The 24,845-nt window shown below is 49.9% G+C and overlaps 1 protein-coding gene across 6 annotated transcripts in view; it reads left to right on the top strand.

The window, feature by feature from the left end:
* NFATC2 (nuclear factor of activated T cells 2) overlaps window positions 1–24,845 on the top strand; it is a 156,904-nt gene that overhangs the window by 55,414 nt on the left and 76,645 nt on the right. For all 6 annotated transcript variants that reach the window (XM_036064696.2, XM_036064694.2, XM_036064690.2 and 3 more), the window contains exon 4: window positions 24,334–24,536. In XM_036064696.2, the coding sequence (XP_035920589.1) occupies window positions 24,334–24,536 (203 nt within the window). The remainder of the gene's footprint in view (window positions 1–24,333; window positions 24,537–24,845) is intronic.

The following is a 24,845-nucleotide window of genomic DNA, read 5'->3' as shown; positions in this document are numbered from 1 at the left end:
AGGTACTGGGCTAGGTGCACCCCACCGTTCGGTCCATGGGCCAGCAGCACGGACATCCCCTGGGAGCTTGCTAACAGTGCAGAATTTTAGGCTCCCCCACAGCGTGCTGAGCCAGAGTCTACCTTTTTACAAGATCCTCAGGGGATTCATGTGCCTGTTAGAGTCTGAAGCATGTTATTCTAGGACAGGAGTCCTCAAACTATACCAGCCAAATCCGGCCTGGCACCTCTTTCTAAATAAAGTTTTATTGGAACATAGTCATGCCCATTTATTTGCATACGTTTATTTACACTGCAAGGGCAGAGTGGAGTCCTGGCCACAGAGACCATAAGGCCCACATAGCCTAACACGTTTACCATCTTGTCCTTTACAGAAGATGTTTGCTGCTCTGAGTTGGAGATAGAGCAGTGACCAGAACAGAAAGAACTCCAGCTCTCGTGGAGCTGACATTCTGCTGGAGGTAGACATACAGCAAACCAAAAAATCTACTCTGTTGGGTAGTAAAAAAGCAATAAGAAAAAATAAGTCAAGAGAGGGGGTGGAAGATGATTGTGAGGTGGTGAGGATGCTATTTAGGGAAGAACTTTCTGAAGAGTTACACTGAAATAGAGTAAGCTCCGTGGCTACCTTGGGGGAAGCAATGTAGGAGAGGGAACAGCCAGTGCAAAGGGCCTGAGGCAGGAGCTTTCTTGATGTCCACCTTGTGCATCAGTATGGAGGTGGGAGCTAGCCGGGTCTGATTTAGAAGTTAAGTGTTGACAGTGAACGTGGGTTTTGGTTTTCGGTTTTCACGTGACCTTTGCTAAGGCATTTTAGTGCCTTTTATGAGACCGTGGAATGTAAGCAGAGGTGCCCATCTCCCAGCACAGGGACGTCTTCTGTGTGTCCCTGGATACAGTTGCACATGCTGGGCACTGCAAAGGACACTGCATCACATGAGGGCACCTTTCACACTTGCATATTTATTAAGAGTGTTCTGACACATGCCTGCAAAAGGTGCAGAGGAAGAGGTGTCTTTTGCTGATTTGCATAAAAGTGTCAGACACTTTAGCAGTGGCCGTGGTGATATAATTCTTAAAAAGAGAACAAAATCTGAGTGTACATGTCTTTAGGTTTGGGATGTTCATCAGCCTTTGCGCCGGTTACTCCGCTTAGCTACATTCTCTGCGTGGCCCCTTAAGACGTTTGAATTTAACTCTTGACAGCAAGAAAGGCATTTCTGCAGGTTGAAAAGACATCCCTACTCCATGACTTTCTTTTTCCAGATGGGGTTTCTGTTGCTTGCTTTTTCCTACCCACTGTCAGACCAGACGGCCTGGGGACAGCAGGCGGGGAGTCTTGTCATCCTCCGCCTCTGCCTGTGTTTGCTGTGCAACCTCAGCTCATACACTTCTCCTCTCTGAGCTGTGGGAGTCTTGGCTGCAAAAAAGAGGAGGGGAGAGTTCTGTAAGCTTCCTCCCACCTCTGAAGCCCCAGGATTTTATGACTCACAGTAATAGGTATCACCTGAGAAGAAGTGCCTGCATTTAATCTTGTTCACTTAGAGGTGGGAATTCCAGCCTCTCTTCAACCTGGCTTGCCTTAACCTGTGTGCTTTCTTAGCTCCAAAGTTGACTCATTCAGGGACTTGAAGTTGGTTGGTTGTTTATTTAGAATTTGGGGATGAATGAGCTTGAAGGAGACTTAGAAATCATTTAGCCGAATGCCTGGTGTGTCTGATTCATGTGTCATTTTGCCGAGGGCTTCAGCTACCATTTCACTGAGGGCTTCAGTTACCATTTCACTGAGGGCTTCTGGTATGTCAGGCCTTTTGCTAAGCTAACATGTGTCATTCAATCTCACACTGAGTACCTGAGCTAGGTGCCATCAGCATTGGTTTGCAAAAGACCAGATTGAGGCTCAGAGAGATGATGTGAATTCTAAAATTTGCACAGTGACTAAAAGGGCAGAGCCTCCACTCAAGACTGTTAGAAGTGGAGGTTAGGAAGGTATTAGTTCTTGAGCATGTACAATATACCAGATCTTATCTAAGCACTGGTTTGCATTACCCATTTTAACCCTATGAATTAGGTCCTGTAATTTTACAATGGAGAAAACCAAGCCCCAGAGAAATGTGTGACTTACCCAGGGGAAGGCTTATACGGGTAGTGAGCGGGACCATTTCAGATTTCTGATCTTTTTCTCCTTCTCATGCACTTCTCTTTTCTCTGTGAACTTTTAGTGCATCCTGTTTACCTGTTGGCATCTGTCACAGGTCTTTGAATCAGTGCCAGGATGGGGGGGATGCTGGTACTTTGGTGGCCACTGGCTCATTTCTTACCACCTTCCCTCTGCTCCCTGGGGCCAAGCATCATCATCCCTTGTCTGGGTGACCAGCCTCCTAACTGGTTTCCCTATCTCCATTTGTGCCCCTTGTCCAGTCTGCTCTCCACAGCAGCCAGAGACATCCGTCTGTTCCAGATGTGGAATCATTCCACACCTCTCTGTTCTGAATCCTGTGCCTCCCCTCTCAGTACACACCAACTCCTTGCCATGGATGACAAGACCCTATGTCACCTGCTCCCTGCCCTGCTCTCTGCTCTTCCTCACTCCACTCCCACCCTACTGGCCTCTTGCTATTCCTCAACCACTCCAAGGAGGCTCCTGCCTCAGGGCCTTTGCACTTGCTATTCACCTCTCCTGAGTAGCCACTTGACTCTCTTCTCTCCTTCATTCAGGTCTCACTTCAATTGTCACCTCCTCAAAGAAGCTCTCCCTGATTGTTCTGTCAGAACAGCCCCCTCTTCCCCTGCCATCCTCTGTCCCTGTACTTGTGATGTTTTTATTCATAACCTGATCTGTTCCTTTCCTCCCCCCCTCCCTCTCTCCCACCCACCCATCATCCCTCTGTCACTGCTCTAGCCCCAATCCCAAGCACAGTGCCCAACACACAGCAGGGTCTTAATCTGCCACACAAGCCGCTGTTCCTGTGAGGCATCGGTGAGCCCCACTTTCCTCGGCCCCTCGGACGAGCGATGCCCTGGGAGATCGGGTGGTGGGTGTGCTGACACAGGCGGGCCCTCGTGGCTTTCCTGTGCTAAAGGAAGCGGAGGAAGGAAGTGACAACAATTAAGAAGGACCAATTCAGTTCACTGGGACAAGCCCAGGCTTCCTCTGCCCCTCGTCTCTTTGCCCAGCGTGACTTGGGCTCGCCTGAGGCACACAGAAGCGTGACTTGATGGAATAGGCCTCAGTTAGTTTTATAATGATTAAGAAGAAGAAAAAAAAAACCCCTTATTTTTCACTTTCCTTTTTTAATCAGTAAGTATGCTGTGGGTGTTCCCTTGTGGTTTTTGAGTCAAAGGGAGGATTGTTGTTGAGCTCCGAGTTCCCCCTGGGGCTTCAGCTTCGCGAATGTCTAACTTTAACTTTGAACTCGTGCTTTTAGGGCTGTGCTCGGATGGGGGTCCTGGGGTCCGTATCGGAACAAGGCAACGGGCTTGTTTATTGTGTCCAGATCTCACCCCGTCTCCGTCCTGTTCCGGATCGCCCCTCTCAGCCCTGTCCTGTCCCCCCGGGGGCCGAGGGGAAGGCACCCAGCAGTGGAAGGCAGGGGCAGCACCCACTGGACCCCGAGGGAGTGTCCTCTACGTGGAGACACAGAAAGTGGCTCCTGGGTGGTGTAGTGCTCACCCAGGGGTCTCTACCAAGTGCCGTCAGGGAGAAGAACAGCGCAGAAAAGCGTTGTGCAAAAATGGGGTCTGTAAACAAGGCGTGCCGTGTACCTGGGGATGGGGTGCGCTTGCTCGTTGGCACATGCCTGCTGCCCCTGCTCCCCCACGCTCTTTCTCAGTGTGTTTATTGTTTGTGGCTGTGTGCTTTTCCTTACCAGGGGAGCCCAAGCATTGGCTCCTTGGCTTTAGACCCCGGGTTGTTGAAGTTGTCGGGCACCTTGCTGCCCCCTCCCCGGGCTGCGGCGCACCTTGGAAAGTGCACGGCCAGGTGGGAGGTGGGCTTCGGGATGCTGGGACATGTGGGGGACCTGGGTGTGAGTCCTGCCTTGTGGGCAGCATCGAGCTCCACCTTGGGTATTTAGGATGGCATCCGTTTCTCCACTCCCCCCTTGAATTAGGGAAAAGCCGTATTCTCTCTGAGCTGAATGTCAGGGTCACACTCAAATCCCTGTAAGAAAGGAGGCTTCGGGGCTTGCTGGGATCCTGGCCCCACAGAGGTGGGTTGGGTCTTATTTTGCCCATCTGGAGGTCATGGCTAAGAACCCAATGCCCGTTGACTGACTGGGTGTCCGTTTAGGTCCCACACTGGACCCCTTTCCAAGTGTGGGTGACTTGGAGGCGGGCCCCCCGTGTGCCGTCACATTCGGTCCAGTACGTGGCCATCCTCTCTGAAGCCCCCTCTCCCCATTCACAGAGGGCTTCAGAGTTTGGGCGGCCCAGGCCTCGCTAATCCTTAAGGAGTTAGAGTGAGCTTTTCCTTTTTACAGCAGACTTCATTTCCCTTTCCTTCAAAAAGTTCTTCTTGGCAAACTGTGGTTCCCCCGCCTCTGCCCTCCCTGCTATGGGAGGTGAGAACACCTCGCTCGCTGGGGAACAACCCAGTGGGGGCCTCACTTCTGGCAGCCAGATTCCAGCCCCTCAAACCTCACAGGTGCCAAGTCTCAGGACTCGGATGCAGCCGCGTGAAACTCTTGGCCAGGGGCAGTTGCCGAGGGAACGAAAAGGATCTGAGAGCTGTAGCAAAGGGAGAGGGCTTTGGGGCATTAAATAAGCGCAGCGGAGGGGGGAGTCACAAGCCTCTCAAGAGTGGAGTGTGAGTGAATCACTGATGTGCTGCATTTCCCCTGGAAGGTAAAAGAAAAATGTTTCTGCACAGAGGAAATAGGAGGACCAGGTGTAGCAGAGAAATGACAGGCCAGGAAGCCTCTGGATTTGCCTCTGATTCCCAGTTGCACCCCTCCTGTGCTGGGGACCTCAGGCCGCTTACTCAGCCTCTCTGAGCTAATGGACAGAAGTACAGTGTCTAGTGCAGGGCTTGTCAGGGAGCTGGTCAGTGCGGGCCCCAACCTTCCCCTGAGCCTCCTTAGAATGAATAAACTAATGATGCCAGGGAGCTGCCTTAAAGAAAGGTTTGAAATTAATAACGATGGTGGTGATGGTGATGATGCTGACATTTATTGAGTGCTTACTGCGTGCCAGGCACTGATCTAAGCTCTGTACGCGTATTATATCATTTACCGTTCCCTGCAGCCCATGGGAGCGGTATCTCTCATTACCCTTCTTGTGCAGATGGGGGCCAGTGCTGGATAGCCCAGATGAATGGTAGCTCTGGGATGCAGTGGGGCCCGAGAAAGCTTGTGGTCAGAGCCTCCAAGTCCTGGGCCAGGCTCTTTGCTAGTGTTTTCTACCCATCCTGGTGGGAGAGCATAATGCTTGGGGACCTGGTGCCCATGTTGGTATGGAAGATGGGGGCTCAGCATGCACTGAGCTGCCCCCGATCTCCTATGTGAATGGAGATCACCCTCGGTACAGGGCCTGGTGAATGAGACTTACACTTGGGGCTGAAAGATGCTCGAGAGGACAGCGGGTTCACCGTGTCCATCTGGGACATTAACCTGAAGGGGAAAGGTGAGAAGGGTCACCTGTAGGACCAAAAGGATTTCTCTGTTCTGTCATTGATTTCACATCAGCAAATGTGACGCACCTCCGAAATCTCCTTCCAATGTCTGCAACAGCCCCATGAGGGCACGATAAGCATCATGCAACGGAGATGATGTCTAATGTTTACTGAGCACCTGCTGTGTGCGTCTCTGTTCTAAGAGCTGTGCTGTAAGGACTCCGCTCATCCTTCCAAGTCCGGGAAATAGACAGCTGCCCTGTGTGCAAGCATTTTTGACAGGCGCGGGCGGGGGGGGGGGGGGGGTAGAGGGGGGAGGGGCTGAGTGACTTGCCCAAGGTCAGCAGCCAGCAAGGTCAGCCACTGGGACCTGAGCTGGGGTCTGCCAACTCCCAAGCCCCCCGTCTTCACGGCTGGGGTCTCCTGCTCTGAAATCTCTTCTTCGGGTTTCTTGATGGCAAAACCAGGGCCTGGGTGGCTTCGGTGACTGGGCAGATGCCACATGGCTAACGGGAGGCCCGGGCTTGGAGGCACATGGTCGCATCTGAGCCACTGGCCCCAAGCCACGAACCCCGGCAGGGCGCACACACTGATGACCGGGGACACGGGGTGACATGAAAGGAACATGCACGGCCTTGATGGGGCCCAGCCCCCGGCTCGCTGGAGGCAGTTGAAAGGAAAGCTCCCGATAAGGAGACGCTTTATCACGCCTCCTGACAGGCCGAGCTTCCTCCCCTCTGTGGCCCGAGCCTTAAACCCCTTCCAAGTCCCTGGCGTGGAGCCTTGGCTGCCCCGCGCGCGGGCGGGCCATCAGCGGGTGGGAGTGGGCCTGGGGTGGGTGGGTGCCAACCCTTTGAAACCCTCCAGAGGGCCCCACGCAGCCCTTATCTCGCCCCGTTGTTGTTTCTGGGCCGGAAAAGGGAAGCACAAAGAGGAAAGGCTTTCTCCTGTGGCTTTTGTGTTTGGTTCCCATTAAATGAGGCCGGCCCGGGGTTTTTGTTGTTTGTTTTCCCGCTTTTCAGCGCCAGGATGATGGATGACTCTCGGGGGGGTGGCAGGCCACACGCCATGCCACGCTCACGCACGCTCACACCCGGCGGATGTGCGGGCCGCTCCGTGGCCCCCGGACACTAGCCGAGCGCTGCGCCAAGTCTGAGCGGGGTCCTCCGGCCCCTAGGGCCGCCCCGGTGGAGCGCGGCTGTGCCAGGGTGTGCAGGGCTGTGAATTCATTCATTCTGGGGCCCTGGCAGCCAGTGGCCTTGTCTAGACAGGAAGATGTGTGTGATTGGATTCAAAGAGCAGGCTGTAGCTCCTGCTGGGGTGAGCAAGAGCCTGGAGCCCTGGGGCGGGGCGGGGTGGGGGGGGAGCCCAGGCTGGTGGAGGCAGGGGCCTGTGTGGCACTGCGGGAGGCACAGGGGACAGGAAGGGCAGAAGCGATCCAGGGGCGGGCAACGTGGAGAGGGGGCCGGGCCGCAGCAGGACCCTTACGCTTTTCACGGGGAGTGGGGCTGGGGGCATTCGTGGACACGCGTGCCCTCAGTCGGAGGGAAGAGCGCGAGACATTGGAATACTCGGGTGGATGCGCACAGAGACCTCCACCCTCCCAGGGCTGTGCCCAAGCCAGGCTGTGCTGGCCCGTGGCAGCCGATGGTGAAGTTTTCAGGAATTCTACCACGTTTTGCTGTAATCTGTGCTCATTTACATGCGTCGGATCCACATAGCAGGAGTGGTATAGAACGGTGTGCTTGCTGCTGAACATCTCCTCCCAACTCTGTGTTCACTGACAACATGCCCGGAGCTTGAAATCAGCCACGGTGGGAGGATTTACGCCCTGGAAATTCGTGAACGCTGCAAATCAAGGCTTTTCCCTGGGAGAATGGTTATGAAACATGTACCAGCTCCCTCCTATATACGCTGCAGGCACACACACCCAGAACAGGGCAGGTGGGCAGAGAGACAGGCAGACAGACGCCTGAACAAATGCCACTTTTTGTTTTAGGAATATATATCAAACTTTATAGATTGGTTGATTTTCTTTTTCTACCCCTTTCTCTGCACACAGGACCCTTCTCGCCCCCCAGGCAGGGCCGTGGTGTTTTTTCTTCTTGCAGTGAAGTCTTTAGCAGAGCTTCTTGGCCCCTTGCGCAAAGAAAGGTTTTCTGAGCCTCCCCTTGTCTGGGCACTGACCCAGGTGGTTTTCTTAACTAGTTCCTGGATGATCTACTGGCTTCCCACCCCCTGGATCACCCAGGCTTGGTTGTACTTTTCCCCAGCACCTCCTGTAATATACTTTGTACTTCAGTCAGTATTCTGCAAACCCGGGTTCCCCGGTAGATGAATTCCATGGTACTTAATCAGCATTTTAGAAAACATTTATAGTTATTTTATTGGCACCTTTGGTTTGTTGTGTATTTACGTGCGCCTTTGATTTCTGACTGATGATCCTGGTTTCCTATTTATGGTAGTGACCTAAAGATTATGTGTCAATAAATTTGGAGTTAAATTTTAAGGAGAAAGATTCAGTAACTCATAGTCCTGCAAAAGCTCAGGACAGTGAGGACATGTCCAGGACATGACTGGACAGTGAGGTTTGGGGAACACCGTTGTGGCCCCCTGTGGGTGTGCTTCCCTGCCCCACCCCCCTTCCAAAACAGTAGGAACAGGATATCAGAGAGTGGTCAAGAGAATGGGCCTTGGAGCTGGAGCTGCCAGGGCTGGAACCCTGGCTTCTCCCTTCCTGGCTGTGTGACCTTGAACAAATGGCCTGCCCTCTCTGTGCCTCAGTCTCCTCTTGTATAAAATAGTGGCACCTGCTTCGCGAAGTGGGCCTGAGGATCGGATGCGTTGATAGATCCCGGCACCTAAAACAATGCCCAATATTTGGCAAGCACTCCCGACAGTACTACTGCTGCCACTGTCCTTGAGGTTGTTATTGTTATGATTAATTATAGCATCCCCGCTTACACAGATTTTCCCTAGCATGGCTTTTTTTTTTTTTTTTTTTTTTTTGGTGAATAGACAGGGTTTAACAAATATTTGTTGACTTGAATTGAATTTTAGATTTTTAGAAAGCTGCCAGGCCTGGCACCTTTCAACCAGGAAAAAGCAATTGGGAAACCAGACAGAAAGTAAGCAGCAATTTTATTTCTAGCGAGCCCCATCGTCCCTGCTGTGTGTGTCAGACAGCCGTCTCTTCCCCCACCCCATCGCCCCCTTCGGGAATACCTTTCTAGACGCTCACTCAGATGTTGTGCCAGGGAGGGCAGGGAGCCTCCCAGACCGGCTTGGGTGTTGTTACCCGATAGATTTCTGAGCAGTTGGATCATTTGACTTTTTGTATATGGCAGTTTCTTTCTGATTCACTTTCACTACTGGCTCTTAAGAGACATCATTTTTTTGTGAAGCTTTCTGTAAAGCAGACTTGTGCTCTGATATATATATATATCAATCTACTGTTTGCACCTTGAGTTTTTTGGTTTTTTTTTCAATTGAGGCTCACCTAAGCATGGTTGATTTATCCCACTGAGGTGCAGGTGAGGGGAACATGGAGGTGTGGAGGTAAATGATGGTATGGTGGTGGAGTGATAGGCCTCTCAGTTAGGCTTATAGGTGGATCTCACAGAAATCTCCCATCATGGTTGCTTAAACACCCCAAAATGTATTCTTATGTGCAAAGTCTAGAGGTGAGTGATTCAAAGTACTGTGAAGCCATCAGGAATCATCAGGATCAGGCTCCTTCTCTCTTCGTATTCCACTCAAGGTCCCCTCGTGGTCCAAAATGATTGCAGGAGATGGCATGCAGTGGAATTCCAAGGAAGAGAAGGAAGACAGGGTGAAAGGGGCTCGCTCCTCAGCTGGGTTAGCTTCCTCTTGGGAACCTTTCTGCAAGTTCTCCCCACACTTCTGCTTACATCTCATTAACTCCAACCTAGTAATGTGACCACATTCATCTGCAAAGGAAGCTGGGAAGTGTAGACTCTTAGCCGGGCTCATTGTCACCAGAGATAATTGGGATCCTGTTACTAAGGCAGGGAAAATGAGTACTGGAGAGAGGGCCAGCGGTCTCTACCGCAACAGATGACCTTGAAGAAGAAAGATACTGTAACACCGTTTTTATAATACAGTTTTAAAGTTTTGAGAGATGTGGTTCTTCATTTCTTGCCTGGTTTTCTATTCCCTGTGGTCCAGGGAGGTGAATGCTCAACGCATAGAGGTGACAGGACTTTGGGGAGGGTCATACCGGATGCCACTAGAGAGGAGGGCAGGAGGGGTCTCCTGTGATGGATGGTCCCTGGGGACCTTGGAGATTCTCTTTCGAGAACCTGTGTGCAAAAGTCAAAAACCTCCCAAAGGCCTCCTTCCTGCTAGTCTTACCTTTTTCAGTGCTGAGTTTCCAGCATCTAGAACTGTGCGAGGCCCACTGTAGGCATTTTGTCTATAGTCAGTAAAAGAATAAGTGAATCTGAGCCTTGTTTCCTTGTCTACAAAACCTGGATGAGTGCCTGCGTCCTTCTGGCCTTTATACATTGAGCATGTTCTAAGGAGCCATGGAGGTAGCAGGTGCCGGGGGCCTTTTAAAGTCACTGCTCAACACTGGGTGTTGTATGTAAGTGATGAATCACTGAATTCTACTCCTGAAACTAATATCGCACTGTATGTTAACTAAAATCTAAATAATAAAAAAATAAAGTCAGTGCTCAAAATGCTGGACAAGGTACAGTGATTAGTTTTTAATACGTTTTTTTCCTTATGAACAAGGTAATATATACTCGCTGTGGAATGTTTAGAATATACAGGTTACTCACTTATTAATTATTACGTAACTGTGTGCCAGGCTCTGAGTCCAGGTGAAGGAGAAAAGTAAGGTGTTCATTCCAGTGAGGAAATGGACATTGAACAAGGTAAACCATCAGTAGGATCATTTCAGATTGTGATGAAGAGTTTTAAGGGGGGAAAAGTGGGTAATGGAAGAGAATGCCTGGGGAGGTGGTTTACTTTATGTTGGGGTCGTCAGGGGGTTCCTCTCCAGGGATGGGTTCATTTAAGTTGATATTTGAATGACCATAAGGAACTGGGCAGGTGAGAATCAGTGGAAGAATATTCCAGATAAAGGGAACAGTAAGTGCAAAGGCCCTGAGGCGGGAGAGCTCAGGTGTTTGAAGAATGATGAAGAGGTCTGAGTGGCTGCCTGCGGTGGACGGTGGATGAGGGAAGGAGCAGTAGGAGATAAGACTGGAGAGAGAAGAAGGGATCTGATTATGCAGGACTTTGCAGGGCATGGAATTTGAATTTAATTTTTTATGCACTGGGAAGCCATCGGTGGGTTTCAAGAAGAGGAGTGATATTACCTGATTTGCTTTAAAAAGATCCCTCTGGCTGCTTCTAGAGGCTAGTTAGGATATGGGGGCGGGAGGTGGGCAGAACAAGAGAAAAGCAGGGAGATAATCAGCGGGGTGAGTGCCGTGGTCTGGACACGAGGCGGCAGTCGTGGGACCCAGGGGAGGTGGAGGACAAGGTGAGAAGTGAAGGGTGGAGGTTCTGCCAGGCGTACTCTCTGATGGACAAGGGATAGGATTCCAGTACAGGTTTCCTGCAGGAAAAGCCCCCTCTCCACGAGTGTCAGTGTCACTGAAGAGTGGTTCTCAGTGGGGTGATTTTGTCCCTCAGGGGACATCTGACCATGTCCAGAGATGTTTTCGGTCATCACACCTGGGTGGGGGGGGGGGTGTAGGTTACCGGCATCTCATGGATGGAGGCCAGAGATGCTGCTGAACATCCTTTGGTGCACAGGGCAGGTAATTATCTGGCTCCCAAAGCAATAGTCAACCTTGGTCAATATGCCGAGGCTGAGAAATCCTGATTCATTGGTTGCTGTTTGTTTTTGTTTTTGTTTTTGTTTTACCCCGTATCTTAAATTAAGGGACAATGATAATCCCAAATGTTGCCGTCTATCCCTAGGGGTCCCTGATTCTTCACCCAAAGGGGTGTAGTAATTGTTCTGCAGGACGGCTCTCTGCCTGCATCCCTTCCCCGAGAGGCCCTCTGCTGAATGCACGAATGAATGAACGAGCACAGGAGCTGCCTCCATAAAGAGATGAGTCAGAGTGGATCGGCCCACAGTCTCCCACCGTGTTACGAAAGCCAGGCCCCGTGCGGCCGCACACAAGAACGGGCTCCTTGTTCCTGTATGATGTGATTTGTTGATCTGCCAAAGAGCCCCGCCTCTCCCCAGGTCACCGGCAGCAGTCTCCCCGCCGTCTCGCCGCGCTCGGGGCAGCAGAGCTGTGCGGGGCCCTCCAAAAACCCACCCTTTGAAACGAAAGAAATTGGATCCTAAAATCCCAAAATAGAGTACGGAAAGGTACACATCACGTCTGCCTTCCCCTTTTCCCCCTGGTGGCAAAAGTGACTCAGAGCTCTTGGTCTGGATCCAGAGAGACCTGCGAGGCCTTTGGGCTGGGGGTGGGGGTGTGATTGGATGGGGGACAGCTCCCCTCTCCGATGGCTCTCTTGCATTTCTTGAGTCTGCCTTTTCCCACCCCACTGTCCCGCGGTTCTTTCTCAGCTTTTGGCTGCTGTGAATAAGGAGGGGCCAGAGTGGATGCTTCCCCCAGATGTCCCTGTCTTTGGTGGAACATTTATGCGGAGCCAAACTGCAGTTTCTTTGAGGTGTTTTATCAGTGTTCTTGGGGGCTGCTGTCATGGTGGGATTCTCGCCCCAGCGTCCTTGGGGTGTTCACATGCTGCTGCGTTGGGTACCACTGGCCAGGATCAGATGGGTTCACGGAATGACCAAAATGGCCGTGAACTGCCTTGGGTCCCTAATTGCCCCCCTGCAGGGGGACTCCGTCTTCTTCCTCTTCCCTGCTTCTCCCAGGGCCTAGGTCCCCTGCAGAGAGTAGGTCTCCTATTCCTCAATATCCGGCTAGTGCCTGGAGTGAGAGACTTCTGGAGAAACGTTTTTGAAGCATACTGTCCCTTTTGTTTGGCCTTTGGGTGAACACACAGGCGGCAGGGGGCATTGCCTGGACCTCGCTCTTCCCTCACCATCTCCACGAGGCTGCCAAGTCACTGCACTTTCGACTCAGTCTCTCCCTGGGTTGATTCCTGAATGCTGCCTGGGGAAGAGATTGTAACCTTCATTTTTCCAGCCCGAGTTTGTCTCCTCTTTGACTTCCAGTGGACTTGGCCTGGTATAATATGTCCCTTTCACGGTGAGACACATTCCTGCCGACTGGCTCAAACGGTAGTGAATTTAGGTGGACTCCAAACATGGGGATTCTCTTCCAGACATGAATAAGCCTCCTCTTTCAGGGTCACTGGAGGATGACTCACCCGGCAATATGTTGAGCCACATAGGAACCTGAGAATCAATCTATTCACTTATTTACTCGGCAAATATTTATTGAACGTCCACTATATGCCAGGCGCTGCTCAAGGTGCTGGGCCTCGGTAATGAAAACCTTTCATTCTAGTGGCGGGGGGGGAGGGGGTGGGGCGCTGGCGGACAATAAGCAGAAGCATGAGGTGACACTTATCACTATCAGGAAGGAAATCAACAGGAAGCTACGATGGAGCGACAGTGGGGTGAGGGCGGGGGCTCTGCCCTAGGCAGGCTGCTCTGAGAAGGCCTTGAATTTAGGCTGAGACCTGAAGAATTGGGAAGAACCAGCGATGGGAAGATCTGGGGGGTGGGGAGGGTGTTCTAGGCTGAGGGAACAGCAAGTGCAAAGGCCCTTAGATAGGAGCACACTCAGCCTGTTTAAGGAGCATCAAGGAGGTCCATGTGGCTGGACCAGAGTTGGGGAGATGAAGCTGGTGACCTGGGCAAAGGCCAGATGAGGCAGGGTTTTGTAGGCGGTGATGAGGCGTTTGGATTTTATTCTAAACATAGCTGAGGATCATTACATTTTAAGAACTGAGAGACAACCTTCAAGATGATTTTTTTTTTTTCCCCAAGAACTGAAACTAGAAAAGAGGAATTTACCAAAAGTCACCCAGCCATTATTGGCGGAAGAATATCAATAAAAGCGGATATTTATGGAATTCTTGCTGCATACTTTAGACGGAACTCGCCTGGTCCTTCCAACAGCCCAGGGAGGTGCGTCGTGCCCTTAGTCCCGCTTACAGACCCGGAGAAGTCCGTAACTCCCCTGCCACGACAAAGCAAGAGCTGGTGCTGGGACGTGACCCCCGACAGTCTGGCCCCAGGGCTCACAGCCCTCCGTGGTACAGTGGCCTCGCTCAAACAGCAGCACAGAAGGGAGACCTGAGAAGTACTTGTTTGGCTTCTTAAAAAAACAAAAAAACCCAAAGAACCCCAAACTCCATCCAAAGGTTGACTCAAAGAAGGCTTGCGTATTTTAATCCAGGCCTTCCAGACTCATGTCCTCTATGACTCAGTCACTCCTTGGCCCAGAGAGATAGTTGGTCAGCATGGAAGTACTGGTGGGGGGCCACAGCCAAGCTGATGGTTCTGTCCAGTGGACGGAGGCTGGGGGGTGAGAGGGAAGCGGGGAGTGAGTGGGACCCGAGAAGGGAAAGCAGGTGTCTCTAGCCTCTGAGAGGGGGAGGCGGCGAAAGGGTCCGGTTCCTTTGTTCACAGACCCCTGGAGGTGGTGGGGGGAGACATACGTTTGGTCCAGAATCCCAGCCGCTAATGCGCCTCACCTCTGATCGTTCTATGGCTTCCTCGGGGTTTCCAGTGGGGACATGGTAATTGGAAACAAATTTAGCATGTTTCAGGCCATCAGGCCTCTCTTCAGGCAGCGTGCTTGCTGTGTGGTAGATAGATCTGTTTTTAATTTCCAGTGATGTGAGAAATATAGAATGACTTGATTCTTAATTTAGAATCCTGAGAGAGACTGTCTTGTTTTGTTTTCAAGCCTGTGCAAAATGTCTAATTCCCCTTCTCTGGCTCACCATGTGATTTCAAAACGTGGCCCTCTCAGTGGGCGTCGGAGTTTGCTGGTCACAGAGGGCTCCTGCCCGCTGAAGGGGGGGCGCTCCTTTTGCATCACACCCTGGAGGGGCCATCACCTCTGTCTGGGACAGGATAGTCCAGGGACCAGCCGTCCAACCAGCCGAGTCCTGCCCACGCTAAGCAGGACACAGCGGTGGCTCTGGGCCAGGAAGATAGTTTGAGCTGGAGAGGAGGCCGTGTGGGCCTCAGAGGGGAAGGGGAAGGTCTGGGCGGATTGCAGCCCCTCAAACCCCTCCTGTTGGGCTCTCCTTCCTTCGAGTGTGGCTCACGCGTGGCCTTGTAGGCACCGTAGATGCCTCGGCGACCAAGACGGGCGGGTTGCTGATGTTCTAGGTGGAGGAGGCAGAAACCAGCAAATAAATATGTCGTGCGATGTCAAGTAGTGATAAATGTAACATAAAGCACGGTGGGTGAGTGAAGAGTGGGAAGGGTATGGGGTGGGTAGTTGGGGACGGCTGCTCGGATGAGGAGTCCTCTGAGGAGAGGTTTGAATGAGGAGAGGGGTGAGCCCTGTGGATTTGGGGCAAGAACATTCCAAGCAGAGAGAACAATTAAGTGTTGAGACCGTGTCTCAGGGTCTGTTTGAGGATGACAAGGCTGGTGTGGCTGGAGCAGAGGGAGTGAGGAGGGTGGGATGCAGATGGTGAAGAGGGGACCAGATCACACAGGATCTTCTGAGTCACGTCAAAGACATTGGCTTTCTGATCTGAGTAAGATGTTTGCTGTGGGGGTTGGGGGGAGAGGGGAGAGTGGGGTGGGGGCAGGTTGAGCAGAGGAACAAGATCTCTAACTTCAAATTTTATAGATCATTCTAGCTACTATGTGGAGAAGACTGTGTGGAGGGGGAGGGGGAGGATGGAAGCAGGGAGACGTGTTGAGACCGTGCCTCAGGGTCTGTTTGAGGATGACAAGGCTGGTGTGGCTGGAGCAGAGGGAGTGAGGAGGGTGGGATGCAGATGGTGAAGAGGGGACTAGATCACACAGGATCTTCTGAGTCACGTCAAAGACATGGCTTTCTGATCTGAGTAAGATGTTTGCTGTGGAGGTTGGGGAGAGAGGGGAGAGTGGGGTGGGGGCAGGTTGAGCAGAGGAACAAGATCTCTAACTTCAAATTTTATAGATCATTCTAGCTACTATGTGGAGAAGACTGTGTGGTGGGGGAGGGGGAGGATGGAAGCAGGGAGACGAGGAAGGAGTCTCCTGCACTAGTCCAGGCAGGAGATGGTAGAAGTTCAGACCAGAATGGTGGTAATAGGGCTCATGAAAAGCAGTTAGATTTTTGGATGGATTTTGAATGTTGAGTCACCAAGACTTGCTACTCGACTGGATGTGGTGTGTGGTTTGCTCCTCTCTTGGTTGTAGGCCCTATACCCTGAACTTGAAGGGAGCCTGCAGACACTTCTGTCTGCCTCTTCCTTTGCTGAAGGCTTCTACCTTGGACCTCCTACTCTTGAGGTTTCCACGGGTGGGTCCTGGGATTTTACTTTTCTTGCAGGATGGGATGGCACATTGCACATCTATTGGTACCTTCATTGCTTTAGTTTTTCTTCCTTGTGGCCTTTAAAAGAAATCTCAAGATTCACAAAGAGTAAAGTGGCAGCAGGAGGTTGGGGGCGGGGAGGTCTCTTTCTTTGAATGAATATTTTGGCCTTATTTTTTACATTATACATTCAGAAAATAATTTTTGTGTTGAACTGCAATCAATATAATAGGTCAGGGGAGCTACGACCAGGGGCTCCTGGGACAACAGAGTTTCTCCCTGGGAATGATCAAAATCCAGTGGACATTTTAAAAATAGGGTCTGATTTCTAGTTTTATTTTAGATTTTACTTTGGATACCCACACAGTCTGCACCCTCACAGCTTCATAACACAAATAGATACATTTGTTCTCACTGTTATGGTATATTTTGGAGATTATTATATATCCCTATATTAAAAGCTTCCTTAGGGTTGCCCAGGTTGTGCACTGCACAATGCCAAGGGATGCCATTCATATTAACTGCCATGCTGCTTCCTAGAATACTCATTCCTTTCTGCAGTAGCATTACACTGCATAATATATCACTACTGACTTAACCAGTACTCTTTTGATGGGCCCTATCTTTTGCTATTTTAAAGAGTGCTGCGCTGAATAACCTTGTCCTTAGTTTCTTCTGCACATCTGCCAAGACATCCATAGGACAGCCCACTCACTAGTAGTAGAATTACTTCATCAAAGGGGGTGTCCATTTTTAATCTTGAAAGATAACTGCAAAATTACCTGCCACAGATTTGTGCGCACCCTATTTCCGCAGGCTCTACTCGTAGGTTTATGTATTTCAGCCAGGTCGCTCTACCTGGGTGGCACCTTGTCCTGTCTTTTGTGTCAGTCCATGCAGAGCAGATGAAGGAGGTCAGGCCTGAATTCGAATCTCTGCTCTGCTGCTTGCTTGCCAGGGAACCTCACGCCTCTGAGCTTTGCTTCCTCTTCTGTAAAAGGGCAGTTGAATAGTTCACGGAACTTTATGGGGATGGAAGGGGGCAAACACGCAGCAATTAATTGGGCAACGAATTAGATCTGGTAATGATGGTGAAGGCAACAAAGAAGAGTGTTACTGAGGGGCCCTGCCCCACCCAGGGAGCAAGGAAAGACTTCGGTGGGAAATAAGATTTGAGCCACGCTTTGCAGTGTGACCAGGAGTTAATGAGGACAAAGGCGGGGGATGGGGGGAGATTGTTCCTGATGATCAGAGGCAGGGAATACCTCATAAGGGGCGGGGGGCAGGATGCACACCCTGGAGAGGGGTCAGGCCACGCATGGCATTGCTACCAGAGGGACTGGGAGTAACTGATGGCCACCTGGTTTCTAAAGGGTCATCCTGGCTGCGGGGTGGGGAGTGGGGGGTGAGGGCTGGAGGGGAAGGTGGTAGTTTGCATGAGGGGGGAGGCAATGGAGGGAGGGAGGGTGATGGGTCTGAGTGGGCTTTAGGAAATGGAATTGACATGACTTTGAGGTGGTGCTAGTATGGGGTGAGGCAGAGGGAGGTCTCGAGAATTAGGATTTCTCATGAAGTTATTAATATGTGCTCATTATATGCGTATGTAATGTTTGTTGGGATGCCCGAGGTGAGAGTAAAATCATGGTCTAGTTTCCCTGGTGTGTGTGTCCGTGTATGTTTGTGTCCGTGTGTCGGGGGGGGTTGGGGTGGCAGGTACGTTCTGCAGTTTTTGCATCCAGAAATAAAGGCAGAATTTGGGATCCATGCATATTTGTAGAAATCTTCTCCCCACACGCTATGTGACAATTGGGAATCGCAAGAAAACACCCTTATGGGCTTTTCTCTTCTTTCAGAGTGAAGTTTTTGAGGACGATACCGATTTCTTAACATTCCGAATTCAACAACAACAAAAAATGCTACTTAACATTGTTGAAGTTTGATTTTAGTAAAACTCAAAACAGTTTCTTTGGCCAGTTGCCATTGTGAAAATCAATCCCACATTTTGGACTTGGTGGCAGTCTCGTCCATCTGAGAGTATTTAAAAAGCTCTGAGCAGAGCTGATAGAAAAATGGTTTTCAAGGAAATGTCATTTATGAGTTCTCACTGCAGTGTTTATCATGGGGGAAAGTTTGAACAACTTAAATGCCCAACTGTAGGGGTTAAAGCTGTAGCCCATAGGGAAGATGGAAAGTCTGGGCTAGGACCCAGCATAAGGCAAGAGAGGCAGGGGTGGGGGCAAAATTTAAGGCAGCACTCACTCCCTGGTGCCTGCCTTGCATTTAGACAATCCCGAGAACCAGTGCCTCCTTAAATCACGTGATAAGGTGCCCAGGCACCCTACTGGCCTTGTTAGTCTGAGCCCCAGGGATACTGGGCCGTCATTTGAGATTGTCTCATGAAACAAGAGTCAATGACAAGGGGAAGTGGTCGCACTGTATTGTTAAGTGGAAACAATATGTAAAACAGAATCCCAATTATGTGTGCCTAGAAGAAAAGTCTGGAAGGAATACACTAAAACGCTTGCTTATTTTGAGAGAGAGTATTTTCTTTATAATTTATGTTTTTGGGGGGTGCTGTCTATTTTTCCTACAATGAGTGAACCTTTACTCACTTTTCCTTTGTCTTGTTATACAATTAATACCAAAAAAGATCGATGCCCTTTTTATCTGTGCGCCAGAGCAGTTAAATTGCTGTTGCCAGCAGGCAGAGCTTGAATCTGGGGGTGGGGGTTCTGATGAGCCTTCCCCGTGAAACCGTGGGTCTCTGGGGTGTGAAGACCATGTTCACCTCTGGGTTCTTTTTGCTGAGCTGGCAAAATGCACCTGCCTGTCTTAAGATGCCTACTCCAGATTCCAGGAGAGTTGGCCTTTTTCCGAGTCAAGGGTGATGCAGAGGAAGCCAAAAGGGCCGCGTCTTGGGGTTCCACCCGGGGGCTTCGGAGCTGTGGGGTTCTGCTGAGCCTCAGCTTCCTCATCCAAAAAAGGAGTAACCCTACTCTCCTGCTGTGTAGATTAGATCAGTCTGCCACTCCCTACTCGGGTATCAGGCCTCACAGTGTGCACTAGAAACACCCCTCCTTCCTGGAACCCTGTCACCCGCCTGGGAAATGACAAGAAGCAGAACTTTCGCTCTCACCTCGGCTGCAGGGAGCAGAGCCTCTTGTCTTGGGAGACCTTCTAGGTTTGCAGCAGGTGTCTGCTAAGGTCGGAAGGTGACTTTGCTTGCCCAGGTCCCTGGGAAGACCTTACCTTTGGAGGAGCCTAGAAAGAGGCCTCGTGACCAAAGTGTCCCTAAAATGGGGACAATGGGGCATACGGGACCTCAAGGGCCCATCAGGCCATCCTGAGACATGAAGTTCTTTTCACAAGACCCAAATCACTAGGCTTTTGGAGAAGGAAGTAAATGGCTCCATGCTCTCCTTACCAAATCTCCAGATGGCTGGCAAGGCTCTCCGGAATGAGCACGCCACACAGTCAGGGCTCTGGGCACCTTCCACCACCTTCTCGGGGAGGGGAGGGTGGAGGGGAAGTGTTCTTTGCATTTCTTGCAAGATGGTGAGGTTTCTTCCCTGGGCCCCACCTCGTTCCAGCCCTCCCTGTCAGAGTGGCTGTTAGCCAGCCCGCAGAGAAGACTGGAATTAGTGCCCGGGTTTACCACCCACAAGCCCGTTTCAGGTCGTTTTTCACTTTGCTAGTCTTTCACATTCATTCTTCACCTTTCCATTCAGTTCTGTAGTATCACCTCTGTGTTTTGATTCGTGTCATCCTCTGATGACAAGGAGAAGTCTCTGTTCACGGGCACTTACTGGGTGCTATCCTTTGGGGCCCCACAAAAGTCGTCCTATTAAGCCTTCGAAAGAGCCCGGGGGAGTAGGAGGTGATATCCCTGTTTTACGTGAGCATTTGAAACCCAGAAGGGTGGAGCCATTACTCCAAAGCCACACGGCGTGTAAGAAGCAGAGCCAGGATTGAAATTCGGCTGCGTGTGACCAAGAGTGAAATCCTTTCTTCTTTCTACCATCCCACACCCCTCTCCGCTGTTACCTGCGGAGGGGACGCCCGCCTGGTGAGGTGGGCTTCATCTGTTCGCACTGCAGTGGCTGGTCCTGCTTATCCAGGGGGCTGCTTTGGAATGCAGAGAGGTCCTTCTTAAAGGAATGGGTTTCTTTCTTTCTCAAAGAGTACCATTACTTGTGTTGATTTCTGTTGCCTGTCTTTCTCCCCATCCCTCCCCCTCCTGCTCCCCCCCCACCACACCCCTTGTAGAGCAGGAAGAACATGCTTGATCTCACAATTGAACACTTACTCCTTTTTCCTTTGAGGACCTGATCTGCATTTCTGACCTGTAGTTCAGGATCCCAGAGCAGCTGTGGGCCCACCAGGTCCCAGAGCGTGTGTCAGTGGTGGTGGTGGTGGCGGGGGGGTGGCCTGAGGGCTTGGAAAGCACATCCTAACTCGGCCCTGTCCTAGCCATGTTAACCGGTCGCCTGCCCTTGGCAAGCCTCAGGGGGTGCTCTGCCGGTGACCGTGAATGCAATATGTTTATTGATCACACTGAGCAAAATCAACAAGGTTCCTGCTACCAAGGTTCTTGGACCTCGTGTTTAGGTGGGAGAGAGAGGTGCTAAGCAAACAAACAACAGAACAAGAACATTTCAGATGGTAATGAAGTCACTATGCCAGGGGTGTGCTCGAGAATGTGAAATGTCTGATTCTCTGGGGAAAAAAAAGAGCCCCAGTGTGTAGCATTTGCCAATTTTTGTGGTATAAATATCCCCACTGTGGCTGACTTCAGGTTACCAAAGTGGCACCAACTGGCTCTTAAAATTTCTAAAAACTTTAACAAGTGGCTCTTGCAAGGCTGAAAAAGCTGGGTCCAGCGTTGGGTGTGGTTCGGGAAAGACCGGAAGGTATGTGAAGACAAAATGTACCAGTGGGAGAGCATTCTAGGCAGAGGAGGGGGCTGTGCAAATGTCCTATGGTTGGAGAGAGCTTGGTGTGCTCAGGGACTAGAAGACTGATTGGTTTTGGCAGGGACCTAATGGGGGTGGCGGGAGAAATGAGCCACTGGGCTGGTGGAAGCCTCAGAGACCCTGGGACCAAGTCTGGATTTTATTTAAGGCCACGGGAAGTCTTTGGAGGGTTGTAAGCAGGGGCGTGTCTGGGTCTGATTTGCATTTTTTTTTAAACGCTATTGGGCTCTTCTGTGAAAGGCCAGCAAGAGGCCAGTGAGGGGGCAGTGGTGGTCCGTCCAGGGAGAGGCATTGGTGCTGGGGAATATGTGGAAATGGCTGGATTCAGGTAGAGCCGTAGGGGATGTGATGAGTTTCGTCTTCAGGTGTCACCTGGCTGTTTACCATGAGTACAGCTGGGCTGCAATTTCTGCTCTTCTGTCCTGGGGAGGAGGAAAGAACCTGAGACAATCTGGGCTCACTATCTATCCGGCCTACTTAACACGGTGTGATAACTCTGTTTACCACCTCCTGATACATCTATAGGAGAGGAGGTGAGGACATCTATTTATCTTGGGTCCAAATGCAAAGCAAAACCAACAAAAACAAAATCTCAACTCGGACCTTCCCGCTTTGATTTTTGCAGGAGAACAGTCCCTCGTTCTTCACTTTGCCTGGGGGAAAAAGATAAGAGGCTCTGACTTGGATTTCCATCTTTGCCCCAGGGCGCCTCTTGGGTGTGTATCAGACATGTAAATGCTGTGGGTGTCGGCCTGGCAGGTTTTAAAAAAAGGTGCCATCTGGCGCTGCTCTGCTCCCAGCCTGTCTCTGTATGGTTTTCAGAAGGGCACGAGAGAATGTCATCTCTCGGGACGGGTGTTGTCCAGTAGAACTTGATGATGGAAATGTTTTGTTCCTGTGCTGTCCACGGCAGTGGCCACTCGCCCGCTGTGGCTTCTGAGCACTTGAAATGTGGCTAGCGTGACTGAGAACCTGGGTTTTCCATTTTCTTTAATTTTTGTATTGATGGTGCTGGCCAGGAGAGTTCTAGACTCTGTGTCATCCTCCATTGCCCTGGAGTCTTTGTTTTTCTGGCAGTTGGCTGGAGATCCTAGTTCTGTAGCCCTGCAGAGAAGGGTAGGATTTAGGGAGCTGTCACCTGTCACAGCCCCTCGCGATTTGCCAAGGAAGGAACAGTGTTTCTCAGCTGGGGAGTGGCAAGACAGGACACCGTCTTCAAAGTCTCAGCCTAGTCCTCTGTTTCTTTTGTTATTATATATATTAAACCAGTGTTACATCTCACAAGTGTCTAGGCATTGATTCTTCATTCATTGTGAATCAAGTGAGAGTCTTCTCTGACCACCTTCTTAACCTTGATCTCCTCCTCCATCCCTAGAAGTGATCATGGTGTGGTCACTTTGGAGTGCACCCTTTTGCACCTTTTCCTATTGCGTTTATATCTGTATCAATGGATAGACCCCAAACATCCAGCACTTAAAAAAAATAAGTTGAATCTTGCGATAGATGTTTTTCTGCAAGTTGTCTTCTCTTTCAGTAGTGAGTCTGAGATCTTTCTGGGTCAGTTCATTGATCTCTACTGTTTTTTTGTGTGTGTTTTTTTAATTGCTGTAGTATTTCATAGCCTGGATATTTCATATTACTCAGAAGCCTATGGCTATAATTAATTGTTTATTATTCCATTTGTTTTATTAAACATTTTTGTGCATGTCTCCTGAATGCACAATATTTCTTTTAGGATACATAGTAAGAAATGGAATTACCAGGTCAGAGGGAATATGTAGTTTTAATTTTAATGGCTGCTACATAATACTCTTTAAGGGGCACCTGGCTGGCTCAGTTGGTAGAGTATGCAACTCTTGATCTCGGGATTGTGAGTTCCAGCCCTACATTGGGTATAGATTACTCAAAAATAAAATCTTTAAAAAAATATTAACAAAATAGTTATACCAGGTTATGTTCCTATGAACTGCATGAGTGTGCCTGTGTGCCCATAGTCTCTAAAACACATGATTTTATCAAATGCCAACATGCATGCCAATTGAATAGGTGAAAAATGGTATCCCATAGTTATGTAATTTGCATTTTCCTGTTTATAAGTCAGATTGAACATCTTTTCCATGCTAATGGTCATTTGCTTTTCTGTGAATTGCCTGTTCAAATTTCTTGCTCATTTTTCTGTTGGATAGTTTTGTTAATTCATTCAGCACACATGTATCAGAATACTTACCATGCACCAAGCAGTATTCTAGGTGCTAGGGATGTTGTGGCAAGTAAAATAAATAGACATGCCTGCCCTCGAAGAGGTGACAGTCTAGTTGTAGGAGAAAGACCTGGGGCACCTGGGTGGTTTGGTTGGTTAAGTGTCCGACTCTTGATTTTGGCTCATGTTATGATCTCAGGGTCATGAGATCGAGCCCCATCTTGGGCTCTATGCTGGGCATGGAGCCTGCTTAAGATTCTCTCTCTCGCCCTCCCTCTGCCCCTCCTCTCCCTCACACATGCATGTATACACACACACTCTCTCTCAAGAAAGAGAGAAAGAAAGAAAGAAAGACAGACAGACCTAGGCAAAAGGAATCGAGGAAATATATAATAATATTAGATGGGATAAAAAGAAGGAAAAGGAGATAGAGAAGAAGGAAGGAGGTAGTCCTACCCACTGGGGGTAAGATTCAATTTTAAATAGGATGACCAGGAATTTTTTAGGCATTCTTTATATATTCTATGTACTAATCCTTTGCCTGTTCTATGTTGCATACATTTTCCTCCAGTCTTTAATTTTCTTTTGACTCAGATGATGGTACTTTTGCCTAGCTCTTTTTTTTTTTTTAATTAAAAAATATAATTTGTTAGCTGGAATACAGTCATGTAAAAAAGTGTAAGTTCCTTCTTCTGATCTTCCCAGGCAACCATTGTCAAGACTCTGGTTTATATTTCCTGGTTATTTTCTGTCCTCACCACCATGTGACATTCTCCCCACAACCCTCCTGGCAACACTGAGCACTGGCGTTTCTGGCTATTTCCTCATAAATGCAATTCTGATCTACTACATTTTTCCTCATGGTTGTTTAATATTCCATTTTAGAGAGGATCTCTGTAGTTTATTGAAGCAGTCCTTCTACTTGGACGTCAGGGTTACTTCCAGTTCTCCATTCCTCCAGATGATGCAGCAATCCTTTGCTCTTTCTGCTGCCCATGAGCTTCTCAGATCTTTGTGGGACTACACCCACCAACACCCTGCATACTAAATGTGCTATAATAATTTGATTTTGTTTTCTCCCCTACAGCTCCATGGCTACATGGAAAACAAGCCCCTGGGGCTTCAGATCTTCATTGGGACAGCTGATGAGCGGATCCTTAAACCCCATGCCTTCTACCAGGTGCACCGGATCACGGGCAAAACCGTCACCACCACCAGCTACGAGAAGATCGTGGGCAACACCAAAGTCCTGGAGATCCCTCTAGAGCCAAAAAATAACATGAGGGCGACGTAAGGGCTGGGGGCCAAGGGTGGTGGGTCTTTATGGGGAAACAAGGGGGGCCAAGTGGCAGGGATTTGGGACAGGGGACTCTCTCGAGTTGGCGGAAGGAACCGTGGATGGTAGTTCCCACTCTGTGATGGACCCTCCGAGATTTGTTGAAAAAGTTCTCTACCTAAGTACTTTTTATGTGTGTCAGGATGAAGAATACCTGTGTGTCTTTGGATTATGTTACTTGGGATGAGGCTAAATTTATTTACATGGAAATGATTAAATAAGGATACAGAAAGGTCAAAACTCATAAAGCAACAGGCATATAG

The sequence above is a fragment of the Halichoerus grypus genome, chromosome 10, assembly GCF_964656455.1.
Source record: "Halichoerus grypus chromosome 10, mHalGry1.hap1.1, whole genome shotgun sequence".
Lineage (NCBI taxonomy): Eukaryota > Metazoa > Chordata > Mammalia > Carnivora > Phocidae > Halichoerus > Halichoerus grypus.
Note: the sequence above shows the minus strand (reverse complement) of the source record. Positions and strands in the feature narration are given on the sequence as shown.